The following is a 20,999-nucleotide window of genomic DNA, read 5'->3' as shown; positions in this document are numbered from 1 at the left end:
AATTATCCCAATACAACTTCAGTCTGAGCAGATGTTTCAGTTTTAGTCAATACGGCAGACACAGCAATTGCAGGTGTCACATTAATTTCAAAAATTGATTCTCCATAGTGCAGCCAGCAGATTTTTCAAAAGCACAACCTGGTGCATAACTGGATCTGTGGAACTCTAAGGTTCTGTTAATGTACTTCGAAAATAATTTATTTTAATTATGCCTCAAGATACTTGCACCAATCATAAAGCTGAATCCCACTTAAACACTTTTAATGTAATCGTTTTACTCATGTAACTACGCAAACCACTGTAGAGTTTTTACATGTGCATTGTTTAGTTTATAATCATCAGAAAGAGAAGCTAGTTACATAAATTTGCACAAAACCGGAGATCAGTTATTGATGGAAGACATGAAAATTTGAATATTTTTCATGTGCTAATATAAATATTTAAATAAAATAAACAATCAGCCTCATTTCTAGGATCAATAATTTATTTAGGTTTTTTACATTTTGCAATTTGTTACAGGAGAAGAAACACTTGCTAATGAAAATGACATGTTTTTTAACCATTTTCCGAGGTAATGGAAAAAGTTAAGTATATTCCCTAGTATGCACATTTATGACTAAGCTGCCAATATTAAATAATTTTAAGCAAGTGTACTCCCTATTTAACCCTTGTATAAATTAATTTTAGTACTCTCCTTCTCCTACAGGAAGACTAAATTGTAGCATCTAATTTTCTTTATCCTCAAGTCTCAATCTTTGCTCTCGCTACTTATCTATCTGCAAACAAGTCAAACAGACTAGTTACTCAAGCCAAAGCCACAGAAGTGGATTCAATGCCAAGGTTCCTTTTTCTCTTGGCAACTTGGTTTCCTACTGTCCCAAAAGGAAACAAAAGACTCCCAGTTTTCTGAAAACCAGATTCTCTGCATGACAGTGCATTGCATTGCCACTAAACCGGCCACAGTGGATGTTCTTATAGGAAATAAATCAGGTAACTAACAAGATACAAAGAATTATAAATGAAATTGGTACAAATGTTTCTAACATTTTCCCAGTGGTATATTAACTAGAATCCTACTTTCTTTCCACAAAAAATATATTTTTTTATAAATACATTTTAATACAGACAATTCTATGCAAAAAAGTCAATGTCACATTCAAACAGGTTTTCTCAGTGTAGCAGTAAGATACAAGCAGACATCACAGTAGGCATTAACACAGTGATTCTAGGGAGGCAGTTAACTACAGCTTGTGAACACAAACACACAACCTCGCCCCTCAGACTGCCCTCTGATTTAGAAAACAACTGAGCTGCAACTTGAGGCCTAGATTATCACACTCTTAAAATCTATTTCCACGTTTAGAAAATGGTATGAATTGTCAGTGAGCTTTATTATCTGATTAACAGCGAAATGTTTGTATAAATATAGGTAGTGCTTTCGCTGGGGGTACAGAAAAGAACCACTAGCAGAATCTAGCAACTATCTCAAGAGAAAAAGCATTTACACTTACCACGGCCTTAAAGCTCTTGGCTCCAATTAGCTGAAATTAATTCTTATTCCCGTCCTTGTCCCTCTCCCTCATTTTTTCCCAAAGATAACTTCTACCATTAGAGTCAGTGCAGGTGTCTAACTTCTGTGCAACACTTACAGATCTAGTTGCTCTTCCACCCCCACCCCCCTGTAAGGGATAGCAATAATCTCTATAGTTTAATTCCTAACCAGATCTAATTAAAATTGAGCTGTTAACGATATTTTTTCAGGTTATGAATAATCAACAGAACATTTTTATAATACTTATTAAGTATGAGAGTTAGGTATTAGCATCTTCTCACCTTAAATAGCCCCCAAATAATCTTTGCATGAATAAGAGTTCCCTTCAGTTTTTGTTATGAAGACTGGAATTTAGTTTTTATGGGTCAACATGTAGCACTGTTTCTCAGTATACTTCAATAGTCCGTTTGCTCAAAACAAAGGAATTTGGAACTTGGTAGCCTGCGATGTTTCACACAGTCAGCCACTGCTTTGACACTCTATACAAGTTTTTGAAATGAAACTCAAATGGAGGACGGAGGTGGCAAATAGAGCTGTCTTACTGACCTGCCCAAAAACAAGGCCTGGAGAGAGATTATGAGCAAGAACTAAACCCCAACACATTGCTTTCAAACCTGAAGACACTTTCTACATTTAAATTAAAAAATTTAAAAATTCTTCTGAATCAGGGAGAGTGGATTATTCAGTTATTTCATAAATGTCACCACATAAAGGATACATTCACAGAAACCATTTTGGCTTTTGTCACTGATCTGAGAACAAAGTTTCTAGAATTTAAACCATAGTTGCACTTAATGTGTTAATTTTAAAACTAAACTGTTCTCTTTCTGCCACTGAAGTCTGTGAATTACTAGACCATGCAGCATGGCAGTTAACCACAAATGCATTGCTGTTGCTTTTCTTTAAAAAAACCTAGAGGTTTAAAGGAATCCGAGACTGAGGAAATGAAAGAATGTGTTGAGTTATAACTTCCTTGTCTCTCAGAAAAATTATGTCAGTATTAGCACTCACAGAGACTTAGTTTCTTTTTCCAAGCTTAACTCACCTTGTAAAGTACACATATAATCCTGTTTTATGACAGGAAACAGATAGTCATTAATTGCAGATAATCTTGGTTAGCTCTCAGATGTTTTCTTTCACTTTCAGAAAGTCAGATCCCAAATTTCCAGACTGACTCATTAAAACAAAGATGTACTGCTAATTAAAATAATTTTTAAAATGAGACCAAAGAAAAAATACAAGAATTATTTTTCTACAGCAAATATTTGGTGATTTTGTAGATGAACTTTCAAAGTAAATCAAAAATACTAAAATACAAAATAATAACTAGTCAAGGAGACTAACAAATTCTTCTGCGAACAATGCTGTTAAGATTTTATTTTCAACTGGTTTATAATAAGAATCAGCTGACAATTTAAGGGGAAAAAACATGGGTTTCATTTTACAACTAACCTGAGAGCTCTTTCAGATGAAAGCTGAAGTTATTCAGTGTTGTACAAAGTGTGGTCTAACATTAAATTTCGCACACAGTTTTAATGCAAAACAAGGACAGAAGTGGCATTAGAGCAGCAACTGTACTGCAAAAGTTTTTGAAGAAATATTCTTCTAGTGCTGTGTATGTGCAACAATATAATGTCAACACAACACATTATACCATTGCATAAACGGGTACAAAAGGAATGGAACCTCTCCCCTGGACAGTGATTCCCACAAGTTTGCAAATATTGTGGACGTAGATGCCCTTAAAGAAATACAAATAACCTGTTTCCAAGTGAAATAGATATAACAGTGATACCTCTTGCAGTAGAATACAGAAAAATGCACCTTCATTACACTTTCCACAGAAAGTTTTGTTCTTTGCCTTGGTTTAAGAAGCAGAACTTGTTATTAGTAGCAAACTGAAAATCTAAAGCTAAAATAGGTTGAAATTTATTTTATTGAAAACGTCCAATATTCGTTTCTCTTTTAAAGTATTCCTAATAATCGAATCTGAATTATCAGAACAGCTAGCAGAATTCAGGAGGTCAGTGGCTGATAGTTCATCCTCTTAGTTTAACCTCAGACCCACCATAAATGGAGCGTGTCAGAAAGTCCTTTCAACAATATACTGCACTGTTGGGAACAAGGTAACTTTCTGCAGGTTCTTTTTTAAAGGGGCATGTCTACCACTCAAGTTTTCATTAATTACAGTAATATATTTAGGGAATTACTTTTGGTTTTGAAGTCCAAAATTTAAAAGGAGGTAGCATAAAAAAGGAGCACAACATGACACAGACAATCATATGCTATAGAGAGGAGACTCAGTACCATAACACTAGAGTCTGCACCAAAGTACAACTGCTCTCACCAAAATATACTGAGATGTGTATTTGTTTGAGATGTACATCTGTTTGAAATGTATGACTGGCAATTCTGGGCAAGCACCATTGCTAGAAATCTTTTAAAAATCTTATGCACAGAAGTGATTATTATGAACATCAGGTGAGCGTTGAATCGTATCCCCAAAAAACCTGTATAGGGTGCCAGTTATAAACACATACGCTCTCTTCTGTCTTAAAATCGGTATATTTTCTCCTTCAAGAGTTGGAACAAAATTCATAAATACTTAAACTTGCAAAATGTTACTGAATATATAGATAGTTTAACAGCTCTGATGCAAAAAAAAAAAAGGGAAGATCTAGACATTTTGAAACTATTTTCACCTTTAGTAATTATTGTGCTATAAAATTCAATGATCAGTAGCTCAAAGCATTGTACAAATAATGAGGAAATTTTTTGTAACTCTCAAATAGACAAGTCAGCCATAGGCTAATTGTGTGATTTAATACACTAGAGACAAAAAGTAGTAATAAATACAAGTCTCATTGTGATAATAATTACTACAAGATACTAGTTGTGTAATATCAGTGAACTTTATGTACTTTCTTAGCTATCAATCTTAATTAAAAATTCTGTGCCGTAACCTAACCTCACTGAATTTTCTTTAGAAAACTGAATCCTCTTTCAGAAGTAAAGCAAGCCAAGCCAAACACAAATGGTAACACATTTAATAGGGATCACAACCCCAGTAAAAGCACAAAAACCTCCCTGTTCTTAGGCAGATGGCTACAGTTGGAACCATTTGTAGTTCTGTTTCACTTAGGCTGTGACTAGAAAGATGTTAATCATGACTGAAAATGGTATTTTATAAAAATTATTACAATCACACCTATCTGAGTCTAACATATAATGTTCCACTTAAACTCACAGAATTAGACATGGAGACACCAAGTATTTATAGAAATATCTACAAACTGCAACTGCCTTTTATTTTTCTTAAAGTATCAGTGAACTGAGCTTTACAGTAAGGGTTTCATGACAACAGGCTACCCCACACAGCCTCCTCAGGTTTTGTTTTGCATACACTAGTTGACTCTTGATGTTGCTACTTCTCTGCACTTCTGTCTTTCCAAGAAGCACATGCTGAGTAACTTGGGAAAAATTGGTCTTCAATTTCTTACAGAGTCTGAAGAGAGAGCTCTTGCCAAATTTTTGCTGTGCCTTAAGGTCCTACATTGTTAGGCTTACTGTTTCACCTGTATTAATATCCGATGCGAAACATTTTTAACAAAGGGAAACACTGTCATAACATTCTTCAAATTCAGATACAAATGGAAAACTGGAAATTCCACACTCTCCAACTGCCCTAGACAAATGAAAGCATTGCTCTAACAAGCAGTGCTGAAGCCCTTATCTTAGTATTGAGCAGAGATGAAAGAAAATAGACATGGAAAACATATAGCATGAATAGGCTGAATGTTAGCTATGTACAAATGTTAAATAAAGCTAAAATCCTTCAATTTTTCCTGATTATTCTGCAATCAGTTTACAAAAATGGAAATCAACGAAAAACGCTTACAGAGGTTCACAGACTCCCAGTGCTATTTTGCCTTCATCTGAAATGTAAAAGGACAGTACCTGATTAAAAACACCTCTGTCATTGAACTGCTGGTCTTCATTGTGAGTTTCAGTGTTTCCAAGATTAAACAGAATATAACATAGAAGGAACAAAACTAAAGGATGAGATATGTATTTACAGAACTAATCTGAAGATGAAACTTGCTTTTGTAAGATGTTATGCCCGACATTTTCAACTGGATGTGCAAGTTAAATTGGCCATACCTTTGAAGCATTCACAATGAAAAACAAATAAACAAAACTCTGCATTTGCATCCATCCACTCACATGGTTTCTCAGATTACACTGTTTGAGAAAGCAATCACGTCCTAAAAGATACTTGAGGGCAAGATCACAAATCCGCAGAATTAGGGCAAAATGCCCCAGTTCCCACAAGGCCATTATCAAAGCAGACACTTAAAGAACTTAGGGAAGTGGTATCCAAAGATCATTTAGCATTGTAGAACCGCTTAAAGTTCTGAAGGATTGGATCTGCTTCAAAGCTCAAAGAAGATGAGACTGGCAAATTTAGTCATGAAACTCCTACTGTGGCAGAGTCCTTGGTTTGTGGATCCTTGTCCAGTTGACATTGTAGGCAACAGAACTGAAGGTGTTGGTATCCCTGACAACTTCGATAGGAAAGGGAAGGTCAGCACAGGTTGGCTGTCCATCCTGTGCTCAAGGTCCTCCACTGTATGAATAATCTGCCTTGTTGTGCATCACGAGCTTGTTGTCTACAAAGTAGAAACTGTCCGACTGTGTCTCGTATGGATGAAGGATCATCTCTCGAACTGCAGTGGGAAAAAAGAGAAAAAAAGAATTAATCGTGTTACACAGAAGCCCTACTGAGGCAAAGCTCTGCACTGGGTTTCAGTTATGTTTAACAGCATTACTCACATAGCAGCAAACTCTTAAGTGAAAAACCAAAACAGGAACCTACCTAAACCATTTGTTGACAGTATACTTTGAAGAACTCAAACATAATCGAAATCTGTTAGGGCACCATACAAAGTGTAAGTGCTCTACCTAACCTCAAAACAGTATCAGACTAGATTTTGGGGGTTTCAGGTTTTTTTTTTTTTTTTGTTTTAAAAAATGTGATGAAACAGCGAACTCAAATTTTTTTCCCGTGTGACAATAAGTAAGCAGCAGTGCGTCACTGTATTTTCCACAGACTGTAATATTAGTGCTGACATACATGATTAAGGGTTGTAAAGAATATAAGATCACACAGATTTAGTACTCCAAGATCTTGGGAGAGAGGAGAGAAAATAGAAGTTATGTTATACTAAAACTAAAACCTCTCAAGCTATCTATATAGCACATCAAACAGAACGTAACATTTAAGTCACTCATTTAATGGATGTCTTTTTAATTCTAGTTTTCTAGTTGGTTTATAACACAATTATCTTTTTTCTCCTTGACACTGAAGCTTCACTTCATGAATTAAAAAAAAAAAAAAAGCAACTGGCTGGCTGGCTGGTGGGTGATAAAGATACACACTACTAGAAAACAAGATCTGTATTAACACAAATACAAAACTGTCTGGAAGTATTCTACTCTACCCACTTTCTACAGGCAGCTTTTAAGAAAGGGCTTCCTCAAAACACCTCAGATTAACATCACTATGTGATAACCCAGTAATTAAAGGGAGCTTACTGAGATCCTCAGAGAGCTGTGGGAATTCGTAGATGTGCTCACAAGTATTTTTACTGCTGGGGATACAGAACCCAAATTCAAAATCAAAACTCTTGAGCAACTGATCCCGGAAGTAGTGCCTCTCAATCATGCGGAAATTATTAATGGGTTTGTCCCCTACTGTGAACTCCACCCTGAAAAAGAAGGATAATATTGAAATGAGCTTACTTCCTTCAATAAGATTTTCACCCATTCTTGAAAGGTAGAAGACAGCTTTTCTAAAAAAAGCCAAAAATATAAAGCAATGGTACTAACCAAGTTAGTGTTTCCTCTTTATCTTAAAACATGCTACAGGGACACAACATAGCATTACAAATCATGGATTATACTATATTTTGATTATTTTTACTAAAGAGACATGCAAGGCAATTTTACAATCTTAAACTCATCTGCAGTGAAGGAAAGATCCCTCCAACTATACTGGATAGACAGTTCACTAGATCACTCACTAGAAGTTCCTTGCTGCTTTGGGTGTTTATACAAGTTATTTTAATTCTTCTGGTGGGTATTCAAAAAAGGCCAGAAAATGGTCTTTCTTGTGTTCCTGCTTTGCAAATGGTGAAGGGGGACAAGTTCCAGCCAGCACCATATTCAGGTTTCTCTTACCAAGCAGCATGACCTCTTGGAGAAAAATAGGTATTAGTTACATATGATACACTATGAGTAAGCCAGGAAGACACCATTACTAGTTTGGCACAAATCGAAAGTTGGGTATTTACCATTTTAGTCAAATAGTGGCCAAAGAGGTGATAATTGATACATAACTTTAACTTTTCTTCCAAAACAAAATCTAAATGGTGCACATCTTTAAGATTAGCAGGAAGTGGTAATGTGCAACCTTGCTCTAAATAAATTCTGACAACAAATTTTAATTCTTTTGCATCATAACCAAATGCTGAATTTTAATCAAACTCTTGAAAATACTTTTTTTTTTTTTTTTTAAGCAAGGTTACTGCACATCAGTTCTTGTGAAATACACATCTGGTGCTGACAGGATTTATCAAACTACATTCAAACATGAATCCAAGCTAATGATTTCTATATATCTGAAACAAATAGGCTTGTGGTAGAAACTATAACTGATGCTCAATTATAGTATTATGGACTCCATGACATAATAGCAATGGGCATAAAGCTCTTGACTAGATCTACTAATTTAAACATAAATGAATGTAAAGAAAAACAAAAATAACAACCTGCCATGCTATGACCCAGTATCATTCTAAAATCTCCAGAAAGGACAAAGAAGCCCACCAGCCTGCTCTTTGGAGGGCCAGAAAAAATACAAGCCAAAAATTGCATCTCCCCGTGCATGCTATTTAACTGCAGATAAATCTGTAGTTAACAGTAAGCTAGCACTAATAGTGTAGTTAGTAGTAAGCACTACTAAGTTTTACTAAAGAAACAATACACTCTGTCACCTGTATTACATTAGCAATAACTTTGGCCTAAAGCTTTACAAAAAGATACTTTCAGTGTCACATTTTTGATGTGCTTTATCAATGGATGCAAGCAGGATTATCAGACACATCCAAGATCATTCTAGTACTTAAAGTGACAAACATTACTTCACCACTTCATGTGCATCAATGGATTAATGCTTTTTGGGAATGCAATGTGGAAGACTGCAGGCATACCTCCCTAAATTGGCAGAGCCTCTGACAAACTGTAATACACAGAAAAGAGCTGGAATATCTGCATAGTCTGTCAACCTTATCTCGACCCTTTTAGCATTAGTCACTTCAACCCCATGCCTATTCCTGTGGTAAATAAACAAGCTAAAGGGATGGAGAAAGCAAAGCATCCAGCAAGATATGGAGTCTGGAGATCCTCATAATAACAAAAGATCCCTATTAAATCAACTTCCTGACAGGATAAACAAGCATGAGCCATTTTTTCATAAGACTTCAGTTGTTTCCTGTACTAGAAAGGCAGCACAGAAGCAATTACTTACGTGGCTCCCACTTGCCGAAGTCTAAGAAAAGCTGGGGTAAATTGGTAGCGTACAAACCGTCCAGCATTGGGGTCAATGTCCTTCCTGTCACTGTGTTCACGTTCTGGAAAAGCGCAAAGTAAAGCTCCGTCACAGTTGTCTGAGAAATAGAAACTCAGTGAAAATACCTGCAATCATACATTGCTGAGTCATATGAGCCAGGAAACTATTCTGAGAAAGCTTGATGATGTGCTTACCCTCTTTCTATCCTCTCTAAGGCATCCACTATCAGTCACTTGGAGACAGAGAATTGCAAGATGGCCCTTTGGTCTGATACACTTCCCATTTTCCAAAGTGACTTACTGCTCCTACCTCTGATGTAGATTTGCAGTGTGACTCTGAACAAGCCATTCCATCTTAGCATGTCTGCTTTGCTCTCTATAAGCTACAGAAAACTTCCTCTCACCTGCAGGGAGGTGGGGAAGATTTAAAAGAGTGCTTGATCAGGAAAAGAACAGTTGCCCTGAGTTTTTATTACCAGTGGCAACAGGTAACACTGTGACGGTTACAAGTAACACCTGAAAATTGTGAAGTTAAAAAAAAATGCAAATTTTCAGTTTGTCTAATTTGCACAATTGACAAAGTTCCGCCCTGTTGGAAATACCATTTTCTTGACTCCTGAGTGGAAGATGTTAGACTAGCAGTTAAGCTATGTACAGGGGAACTCTCGCTGATGAATAGCCAAGAAACAAACACACGGTGACCTCCGCCTCTGCTTCTGTTTACAGCGTCCATCTGCCCTTTCTCATCACAGATGGCAATCATAAGAATACAGCAGCAACGAGTTCTGTTCACTGTGTTGGTACAAAGGGACACCTGAATAATATTTCTGCTGCAGGCTGGGACTGTATCCCTCTTGCAGTTGAAAGCATCTCCCATTTGGGGGAAATGCATTGAGTAAAAGGAGCGGGAAAAGGCAAAAGGAAGCAGACACTAGCATTTGTTTGTTCATGAAAACAGTATTTTGTGTGTGCACTCACCTGAAGCTGCTGGTTTGGTGATTTCAAACAAGACTGTGCCAGATTCCATGTCCCGAATTTTGAACCTGGTGAAGTCTATCTTGTAAACATTTTCCTCTGGAGTGCACAAATAATCTGCAGAGGAAAGCAAATTTAAATGAAGGCTGCCCAGAATTACCAGGTATTTCTGGGCGTTCTTTGGAGGTCACCACCAGCAGTGAGAGTGGCCCAAATGCATCTCCACTACTACCTTGGTTTTAATCCCAAACTGCTGTCTCTGAAGACAGCCCCAGTTCTGAATGTTCACACCACCCTGCTTCGCCAGGACAGGGAAAAGGCTGCTCTCCCCCAGCACTCGGAGGTCACCACCTTTTTCCAGCCCTGTGCCAATATCTTCTGCACCCATTTCCCCTCCGGGTATTGAGAATAGTCAGCACCTCCATCAAATCCTAGCCTTTGCAGTGTAAGAGGCTTTGCCTGCTTTAAAAACTGCCCTCTGGCAGAATGCAAGCGCTAAGCAGCTTTGTGAGCACTAAGCCAGCTGCACTTAACTGGAACAGGACTGTCCTCCCCTGTGCCACCTCCCCTGTCCCCAGCCCTCTGCAGACAAAGGATGGCCTCTTCTCTCCACCAAAGCTTGTCCCATGGAAGGACTTTTTTTCCCCTCAGCACTGAAAATGGTGCTGAAGCCTTTCCCTGTATTAGGAAAACAGACTGAGAACATATCCCTTCCCTGCCTCCACCAGAGTCGGTAATTTTGGGAGAAAGTCCTTGTTTCTGGCTTCACCCTTGCTGTGCCCCAGGACAGCTCGTGGCCTGGGTATCGGCCTTCTCTCTGGGGAAAGAGCAGTGGTGCTTCATTTTCACTGCACATATAAGCACAGATTGAAAGCAGCTCCAATAACTTACTTTACCTTGACAAATCTAAATAAATGTTGTAGGTATACAAGCCAGGTTAGCTTTTGAACAACTGTGCAACTGCATGTTGTAGGAGACTTGTTTTGGAGGTTCTAAGGTGAAAATAATACTTTAACATTCTAATTCTAAGCCCTTTCTCAGCTACTAATTCCTGCTGTTAGTCTGAGTTAATTACTTATTTCTGTCTGCTTTTCTATTTCTAAAATTCAAATACATCCATCCACTTAAGGCTTATTATTGACTATATGAAAACAAGCCACAGTGTACTCAGAGATCATACCTGCCCATTACAGCTGTACTTCAGTGCCAGTACAACAAATCGGGTACCTACATTAGGGTTGGGGGTTATGGTTCATGGGCAGTGGTTAGCACAGACTATAGAGAATGAGTTAAGAAAAGATCGCTGTGGTGTAATAAGAGACCATCCCAAACACCACGCGCTGCCATTACCAGGCAGCAAGGCCCTGGTGCTGGGATCTGTAATTACAGAAATCAGGTCCCTCTGCAGCGAGAGACAAAGCTAGCTCTAGTCAGCACTGTGAAAGATTGCTCTGAGGCGCTGCTGAGCACGACCTGCACATCCAACACCTGCACTTTCCTAGGAGCTTTTTATTCTGTGCAAATCTCCTTAGCTTGGAGGACTGTCCAAGTGCTCACTGGTACAAGGAACAGAGGTGTTAAACATACTGTCTGGACAGTTTTACTGCTCTCCATCATCACCACCACCATCTGGTGAACGCTCAAAGGAATGGGCTTTGAGCGAGAGGGCTGTGTTTGAAGCATCTCTGGCACTTGGCAGGGAGGTTTCGCTTTCCTATCGACATGGCACAAAGGAAAACTAACACCAATACCCACACTATCAGGAGGAACAAGATAAAAGCTCAACCTTTTTACTACCACAAGAAAATGCAAGTCTAATGTTAGACAAAATAGCCTAAGAACTGCATAAATCTTCTTTTCTGTCTTTAGCCACGGAGGTGGGACAGAAATTTAAATCAACACCTTGCCTTAAGCCCTGACGTTCAGCAATCCTCAGGTAGACATCCTGCAATTACACAATGATTTTAGGTTCTAACACATCAGCCAGCCCAAATCCTTAACTCATCCCACAACTCCAGGCAGCTCCACACAAAACACGAAGCGACAGCAGCAGGCGCAGCTTCCCACAGTCCCGGCTTCGCCCCCCTCGGCCCACGGCCACGCTTGGACCAGCTGCTCTCCACAAAGGCAAGGGGCTATACCAGAACGGGCTGGTGGTCGCCTGGGAGCCTGGGACACCTTCCCTAGAGCACGCAGGCAAAGGCTGAAGCCGCGTTTGTCTGTGAGTTAATTATTAAGTGTTTTTCCTCCTGCAAAATTCCTGCCCATCCAGCACCATGGCAACAGCTTTATCCCCCTCCTTGGCAGCAGCGTTGCTGCAGTAACAGTGTCCATGACTCATCTGGAGGAGAGAAGAGCCAAGCAGAGCCACTGAAGAGGAGTAAACCCCCGGCAGAATCCCCACCAGGCTCCTGCTCATTGATGTTTGCACGCCTGCACTATATTTTCCAACTCTTTTTGCACTGAAAATATTAAAAAAAAAAAAAAAAAAAAAAAATCAACATGCCTGTATCTAATTAGATGACATCTGGGAAGATTAGCTGCCAGAGTACTGCAATCAAGTATATTTTTCCTCCTCTGGCAGTGCCCAGTCTCTTAGCAGGGGGGGCAAAAAAAAAAAAAAAAGGAGGTATAGATATTCCTCTCAGTATGTATCAAATTTGCTTGCTGCAATTCCTGTTCAAAAATCAAAGTAGCCACTTGCTGGTTTTTTCCCCCCATACATAACAGAAGCCCACAGCTATACTGGAAGGTCTTATTGGAAATGGGCTGCTTGCAATTGGCAGATACTTCTGCTTAGCTGAGCACTGTCAAATTTTCTAATCTCATCCCATACATACTTATTTTTAAATCACTGTAGGGCCCAGTTGCCCACACTTCCGTGACGCACTTAAATGTATCATCTGCTTTCATTATCCTAATTCAGCGTCACCACAATTTGGGGAACGGAGGCAGCATCCATTTCTATTTTAGTTAGACATAAGGCAGCTCAAACCCCCATCGAGTGAAGTGGGTCATTGCAAGAAAGGTAGGCTCGGTCTCTCAGAACAGAACATTTTTTCATTTCTTCCACTTGCCCTGAAGCAGATTGCATTGTTTCTCCATTAATAACCAAATATATCTCACTGAACAAGCCTTCAGTATTCACCTGATTCAGGGCCAACAGCACACTGAACATGGGATGGGCACATCAGCGCTGTTTTAGGAACCCCAACAGATGGGCTTTTGTCCTGAAGTACCCACATTAAATAGTGCAAAAAAGGGTCACAAGGGTGAAGCATTTCCTCCTCCTTCCTAAAGCCCAGCAAATTGCCATATCCCAGACCTCCATACCCAAACTCTTCCTGGAAAGAGTTCACCAACTGAGTTGAACTTGTTGTACCCAAAGCAAAGAGTAAATCCTTGCAACTCGCCCAAGCCTGGTATTTGCAGCACTTCTCATTCACCCATCCCTATTCCTGCTGGTGCCTCTGCAGCTTTTCCCATAATCTCTATATCATGCCCAAAGATCCGCAACTCCCCACTATTAGAGAAATTTTCTATCTTAAGCCCTACCATGGTTTTGAAGAGTTTGGAAGCACAACTAGCAACACTGTGGTGGTCTCAGGAAGCAGCAGAAGTGATGGACTTCCTGAGCCAGACACAATGGATTCCTTCGTGAATTCTCCTACTCCCTTTGTCTGAAAAAGTGATTAAAAAAAAAAAAAAAAACTCTGAGCCATCTGTAGTAAGGCATTCAGTAAGAGGTCTCTGGCTTTGTTATCAGAAACTGTAGATGCTCATTCCCTGTTTGCAGTTCTGAGGTGGTACCTCCGCTGTCTGATCCAGAGAAGAGCCCGTTCTCATCCAGGAAACATTCCTCCCCTCCCAAAACCAATCAAGATTGCAAAAGAAACCAGCAAAACAGCCTAGACAAGGACAGCAGGCATTGCCTATTCTCTTGTGAACAAGGGTACACTGTGAATCCTGGTGCACATTTCCAGCCATGTATTTTAGCAAGCTGGTGTTACAAAGGAGCGCAAAAGGTGAGGGATAATGCAGTGCTAGATAATACAAGAAGAAAGCTAATGAAGGCACTTTCTCCTCCTGTCCTCTCCCTGTTATTTCAGTTATCCAGTGGATGAGATTAGGTGTTTGATCCTCATCAGAGAAAGCTAAAAGTTGATCCTATACTTTCAGATTTCCTTTGCAACCACCCCACCAGGCACATTTTATCAAGAGGAGTTCATGGGCATTAGGGTTAGCACTCCTTGTTGTGCTCCTTTCAAGATCCCTTCTCCTTCTCTGCAACCAGGAGGAAGCACGTGTCCCCTCTCACAGACATTACAGATATTTCTGTGGTGCTCATCAGAGCATCTAGGCTCAGGTCTGGCAGCTCCTATTTTAAGGCTTTAATAGCCCACAAAGGAAAGCAGAGTGTACCTGGGGTAAGAAAGGATGCAAAACCTGGTCATGAAAATGGGTGCAAATCGGGAGGATGCTGTATGAGAAACTGATGCAACAGCAGTGACCTGTAATAGGGACACCTCTCCCCAACACAGGCAATAACAAGAATCTGGGGAATGAGAAGGCTCCTATAGCTATGCAGGCCTATTTCTTAACAAGCATTAGCCAACAAGGTCAGATCCTATTTTGAAGACAACTCCCAAGATGTAAGCCAGGTATAAAGCAAAGACAACTGCAGATGAATTGCTAGGAACTGGAGATTAGGAGATTATCAGATTGAAGAGTCTCAGGAGGAAGAGAACAAAAATAGCACAGACCTGTGAAGATGCAAAGCAGTGACGCAGGATGGAGTGCAAGACCTCGAGGGGAAGGCAGGGCAAGCTTCAAGCAGTATTGATATGCCTGCTTAGACAACCTGAGTTCAATTAAAGAAAAAACTAAACCATTTCTCCTGCCCTCTGCATCACCAGTTCAACTCCTGTAAAGAACAGGGCAGAGAAACAAGCTAAACCAGCCAGGATCCACTCCAGTTCTAAAGCCCTGAGATTTGGATAAGCAAAGATGGTGGGGGTAAATGGGGAGGGAGGCACCTGCAGCCCTCCTGCCTAGCTCAGTAATTATGCTGCTGCGAATGCCCCAGAGGAAAAATCTCGCACCAGGGGAGTCCGATGGGAGTTTCTGTGCAGTGACACATTTACTGACCGACCCTGTGAATGAAGCAGAGGTGCATCCCTGCAGGCTCAGAGCTGGGGCATTTACAAAGAGGTCCCTGGAGCCTGTAAGGTGTATCCGCCTGGCAGCGTGCCGTGCCACACTGTGCACCAAGTTCTACTGCTCACCTCACCAGGCTCTGCTTTTTGTGGTAGCCTGCTCATCTCTTTTTTTTTTTTTTTTTTTTTTTTTTTTTAGCTAGAGCTTTCCAGACTTCACCCTCTCACAATTAATTTGATCGCAGCCCTCCACGCCTTGTTAAGGAAGGATGGAGCTGCTCTTCCCCCATCCCCAAGGCATCCAAACACTCTTTCCTGCCCCCTTGTTCAAGCTGATTGCACTCAAAAGTCTGAAATTGTGCACAACATTAACACAATCAGCTCACTTTGCTCTTACATGGGACCAAGCCAAAGCAATCAGTCCCTGCCCAAACCCCCAGGCTGCCTCCCCCAGCATATGCCACAGCTTTCCTCTTACCTTTGCCACTTCCACCAGGGACGGCCCAAACCCACAACACTGGCAGAAGGAGGAACCCACTCAGCTGCCAGCACAGCACCCTGTGCTACACACATGCCATGTGTGCTGCCCCTGGAAATCTTAACAGCCCATATTGTACTGCGAGACTACTAAAAAAAAACCTTCAGCTACACAACACTTCAAGTTGCGCGTTATCACAAAGCCTTGAAAAGGTTCAGAATGTATGTGGTGCTGCCGAGGGAAGGAGTCACAGGGAGAGCAGCTTGACACAGCTCTGGGATATCGCTCTTTGACAAGAAATCAGCATATCAAAACGCTTTTACAGATCACAGCCCTGGACAATTCAGAACAGTGATTCATTAACCTCCTCACAAACACCCCCAGCTAATCAGAGCTCCTAATACAATAAGTTTACCCAATTAATTGGAGAAAGAAAAGAAAGTCATGGTCCAGGACTGGCTTTGAAGATTGATTCATGCACATCAGCTTCCCATTAACGCTATGGGGAAACTGGAATGAAAGTAACCCACGAAGGGTCTGCCCTGACTGACCCATCGAGGCAGCCCTCTGCCAAGCTGGCCGTTAGCTAAAGCTGCTATGAGAAGTCTCAGAGAAATCTTAAATGACAGCCTGGGGAAGAGATTAGTTTCAGAAATGATTAAGTGTGTGTTCCTGATTTTTAGGTTTTGTTTTGTGTAATCAATTATTTAACCCTTTGGTTTGATAAAATAAAAAAAGCTTTAGCATAAAACTTAAAATAATCTAGCATTACAGACAAGCTGTACAGGCGCCTGAAGCTGTGATAAGCAGGACAGTGGCAGAGGCCGAAGCTTGCCTTTCATTACGTGTCTGTTTGAAGCCTGGTACTATTGCACACTGGCAGAAGGAGATGCCATTACAGAGGCTGTAATATCATCTTTCTGATGACCACCGATAACTAACCCCAAAGATGGAGGAAGAAATTAAAGCTCTGCTTGAATTAACCTCGTCCTGCAGCTAACGTGGGAGTAGCACAGCGTGACCCAGCAAAGCTGTGAGATGCAAGCATGGTCAAAGACACGAGGGACAGTGCCCGGGGATGACAGGCTCCAGTTCCTCGGCTGGCTCCAGGAGGCAGGACATGGCGTTTGCAGACAGACTTCTCTGATCCTCTGGCTGTTTCGGTAATTAATTGCAATTTGAACTGAGCTCTGACCCACTCCTTTGCTAATCCTAAATTAATCACGTCTTTTCCTCTTTGTGACCGCAGTTGTGTGAGCAAGTAACAAATCTTGCTAATTGCAAAGAAAATGGTTCATTCCTTACACCTAATCCAGTTGGAGCTGCGCCAGAGCCAGCCCAGCCAAAAGGCCCAGATATTCCAGAGCAGCACCCCAGATCCACCAGGCCAGACCTTAGCATGCCCAGAAATGTTATAGCCCTGGAGCTGCGGGAGAATTTAACATTGAAAGGACGCAGCGTATGCAGGACAGTTTGCATGACTCCCCCCTTTAAGCTTATTAGAAGCACATTAAAAGCAGAGGCCAGCTGGCTCTGCTGGCTGGTTCCAGACAGGGTTTCTCCAGCTTAGCAGTAAGCGTGCTTTGCCACAGAGCCACATGCTGCACCTCCACCCTCCCAGCCTCAGACATTTAACATTTGGTCATTTATCAGCTGTACCTATTGGAAGAGGAAAGCCCAGCTGTGCTTCCTGATGCAAAAGCATCAAATACCAGAGCAGGGCTAACAGCCTGCCCAGTCAACAGGTAGCCACCACAAGCAGCAGGTTGGCTCCTCAGAGACCCGGCTCTTCCAGGGCCGAAGGGCGAGCAGGTTTGCCCACTGTATCAGGAAGCACTGAGATGCTCCACAGCCTACAGAGAGAGCAGAAGATGGCAAACCCCAGCTGCAAAAGAGCATCTGCAAGATCAGCACACCCCAGGCACATGCAAGGTGTGAGCACCATGCCCTGCTGCCACAGGGGTCTCTTTTGTAACTGGATTCACACTGTACTCCAGACAGTAGCTAGGATTCTGCCTCTCCCCACACAAGCTGGAAGGCCATTCAGAAGCACACAAGCTATTCATGGTGTAAGCATTCCTAAAACGCACTTTTCCTGCAGTACCAAGTCCTCCTCTAACATGGTTTATCCTAGGATTTGTTTGTTAAAACGTGGCCAGGCTACCCCAGGTCCCTGGGCAGCACATAGCTTAACCACAGTCCCTTGACAGCATGAGCTCCTGTGCTACCGTCCCATGAGTTTGGATAAACATTAATTATATTCCATCTGGAACAACAAAGGACATCCAAGGCACCAGAACATTTCTGCTGAAACCCCCCTACCAACTCCCCCTCCAACTTCAAACTGTCTGGAGCACCACAACTCTGGGCATCAAAACCAGGATTGCTGAAATAGTGTTGTGCCTGCCCCGACTCAGCATCTCTAAGGGGCTGGGATAGCCACGAACTTCTCTCCCACAGTCTGGTCCTTCTCCCCCCTTGCAGCACCCTCCACTTGGAGCAGAAGACTGAAATGGTTTCACATTGGTATTTTTGGCAATCTGTTTTTAAAAGCTTGCTGTGACACATGGAAATGAGTAAAGGCCACAGAATGCCCCAAATCATCATTACATGTTAAGATCAGAAAACTATTCTTGTATCTTTGCTCTCTGTGTTAAACACACCAGGTGGAAAACAGCTTGAGAAGGGGTGCTGCAAAATATTCCTAGGCAGTAAGATAGAATATGCTCAACGTGGATGTACTGTGTACCTGTATCCCCAAATGCACACCAAGGATTTCAGGTGCAGGGAGCATTTGCCAGCTCCCACGTACCCAGCAGGACAGACAAGCACTTCCCACGGGAAGTCACTACCTGTGGCTCATCACAGTGCCTGGTTCTTGTTCGGCATGACCCATCCGCACCCCCCTGCGCTACCCTTGTACCAGCAAGTCCCGCAGCAGGAGGGGAGCTAAACATTTTCATGCATTTCACATCTTTCCAGGGAGCAATGCCCCACAACTGGAAGAGGCAGGCGACAACCCGCCTGGCTCTGAAGCCGGGGTGACCAGCTCAGCCTTCCCTGCGCCCTGGGAACGCAGGCGCTTACCAAGAGCCATGCACCATCCACAGTGGCCAGAGCGATGCCACGCGAGGTCTCCACGCCCCGGGAGTGAGGGTGTGGGGTGGCCACGTACCTGTAGCCCCCCCCCAGACAACACCGCCGAAAGCAGGGACACGCAGGCTACTATAAAGCAAGCACGCAAAGCGCTTCATGCAGCCATCGCTTGGCTTCACCACCTAACTGCTGCTCCTCCGCGTATGCTGGCAGTACGCTTCAGTGCCTGCTGCACAGCTCTTGCTGCGACGGGCTGGGGTTTGCTGGGCCTGGGCAGTGAATCACGCTGCTGCAGCCCATCAGAGCACCTCAGCTCGGAGAAGGGGACCCGAAGACACCCCCCCCCCCCCCCCCCAGAATCAGCAGCCCCTCTTTCAGAGGAGCCTCTGTAGCCCCTTCCTGAGAGCTAACGCCGAGTCCCCGCTGGGCTTTTTCTCCCACCCTTCCACCCTGCTCCCCACACATCGGCCCACGGGGCCGCTTGCACGCACCAATACTCACAGCCGCATCCTTCCTCCCCGGGGCTCGTCACGCCGCACAGCCCCGGCCTGCGCCACAGAACCCGCTCTAACGCCACATCGCAGAGCGCTCCAAGGCAAAGAAGAGCACGGCCAGACACCCAGGCCGAGCCCCCTCCTCCCTGCCAGAAGTCTTCTCCCCCTGCCCAACCTGCTGCCCACAGGGACGACCCAAATGTCCCTGGGATGTGCAAAAAGGCCTTTTTGGGGGGCAGCGGGGCAGACCACCCCTAGGCATGGCTGAGGGCAGGCTGGCCCGAGGCACAGGTCTTCTCCCAGCCCCGTGTGCTGCAACCACGACAGGTCCCAGCCGCGCTGCTCTGCCAAGCACAACAAACCTTCCAGCCCGCACGCTCCCGCGCCTGCCGTCCCCTGAGGATGCTCTACAAGACCAGCAGTGCTATACTGGAAAAGGGGAAACTGGGGAGGGGGGGGCTGCAGGATGGGTCTGCAGTGAAGCCCCCCACCACCACCACCTCCGTGCTACAGTTACAGATCCAGCCTGCCCCCCCCCTCAGCCCCACTGCTGCGGGCACAGGCTTAGGGGGCTCAGCCTGGCCCAGGGACACAGACAGACACGGGAAAGGGGAAACAGGGAAGCCCACCGACCTTTTGACTCCAGGGTTATGGGGTGCGGGGGGGGGGGGGGGGGGGGGGGCCGCATCCCCAGCGTTGAGCCTCAGGTCCGAGCATCCCCTGGGGGATGGCTGGTCCTTAGGTGGCACCCAAACCCCGGGGGTACGCATCCCCCGGGCAGCCCTTATCCCCTGAGGTTCCGCACCCCCCAACTCCTCGTCCCCCCCGGGGAGGGGACCGGCTCCCCTTCTCCCCCCCCCCCCCGGCACACACCGCTGGTGACCCGCTGCAGCCCCAGCACGTCGTCGGGCCCGATGAGCGGTTTGCGGCCCAGCTCCTCCTCGGTCCTCGCCGCCGCCGCCGCCGCCGCCCCGGTCCCGGCCCCGCTGCTCTTCTTCACCTTCATGGCCCCGCCGCCGCCGCCGCCGCCGGTGTGAGCGGCCCCGGCCCCGCTGCGCTCCGCCGCCCGCCCCGCCGCACCGGGAGGGGCATCGCCGCCCCGCCCGCCCCGCGGCCCGCCCCCCGCCCGGCCCAGCACCGGGGAAGCGGCGGGGGGGGGGGTGTGGAACCGGGACACGGCCCCTCTGGCTGCTCCGAGGGGCTCAAGGCAAACCCCTGCACTGGAGGAGGAGGCGCTCCCCCCCCCGCCAAACAGCCTCCCCCCTCTCCTCTCCATCATGGGGGGGGGGGGGTCAGAATGCAGGAGCCTGTGAGCAAACAGCCCCCTCCCCAAACCGCCAGTGTTGGGGGGCAGGGGGGGAGTAGTGACCCTGCTCCTGAGAGCACAGGGGGTAACACCCAGAATGAGGGGGGAACCCATAACTGCCACCCCCCCACAGCTCATTGAAGGGAGGAGCTGGACCGCATGAAGATGTAACTGCCCCCAGGAGGCTCTGCCCCCATTCCCATCCACAAGAGACCCCATTAAGAACTGCCCCCCTCAACCCCTGAACCCAATCACTGTCCCCCACAAGTGCTTTGGGCTGAATATACGTAAGACAGAAGTCAGACCCCGCAAA

The 20,999-nt window shown here is 44.1% G+C and overlaps 1 protein-coding gene across 2 annotated transcripts; it reads right to left on the bottom strand.

Annotated features, from left to right (window-relative positions):
• Nucleotides 1–466: 466 nt before the first annotated feature.
• On the bottom strand, nt 467–20,442 carry UNC119 (unc-119 lipid binding chaperone). 2 transcript variants are annotated; one of them, XM_042791585.1, is made up of 5 exons: nt 20,254–20,442; nt 10,160–10,273; nt 9,141–9,279; nt 7,148–7,320; nt 467–6,279 (listed from the first exon to the last, which is right to left on the bottom strand). In XM_042791585.1, exons 1-5 carry the CDS (start codon nt 20,384–20,386, stop codon nt 6,167–6,169), a joined length of 672 nt encoding a protein of 223 aa, XP_042647519.1. In that variant the 5' UTR covers nt 20,387–20,442; the 3' UTR covers nt 467–6,166. The 2 variants fall into 2 exon arrangements, with proteins under 2 accessions (XP_042647519.1, XP_042647520.1); XM_042791586.1 differs by having other exon boundaries at nt 9,141–9,243; nt 20,254–20,438.
• Between the last annotated feature and the right edge of the window lie 557 nt (nt 20,443–20,999).

The sequence above is a fragment of the Tyto alba genome, unplaced genomic scaffold, assembly GCF_018691265.1.
Source record: "Tyto alba isolate M040663 unplaced genomic scaffold, T.alba_DEE_v4.0 Super-Scaffold_19, whole genome shotgun sequence".
Lineage (NCBI taxonomy): Eukaryota > Metazoa > Chordata > Aves > Strigiformes > Tytonidae > Tyto > Tyto alba.
Note: the sequence above shows the minus strand (reverse complement) of the source record. Positions and strands in the feature narration are given on the sequence as shown.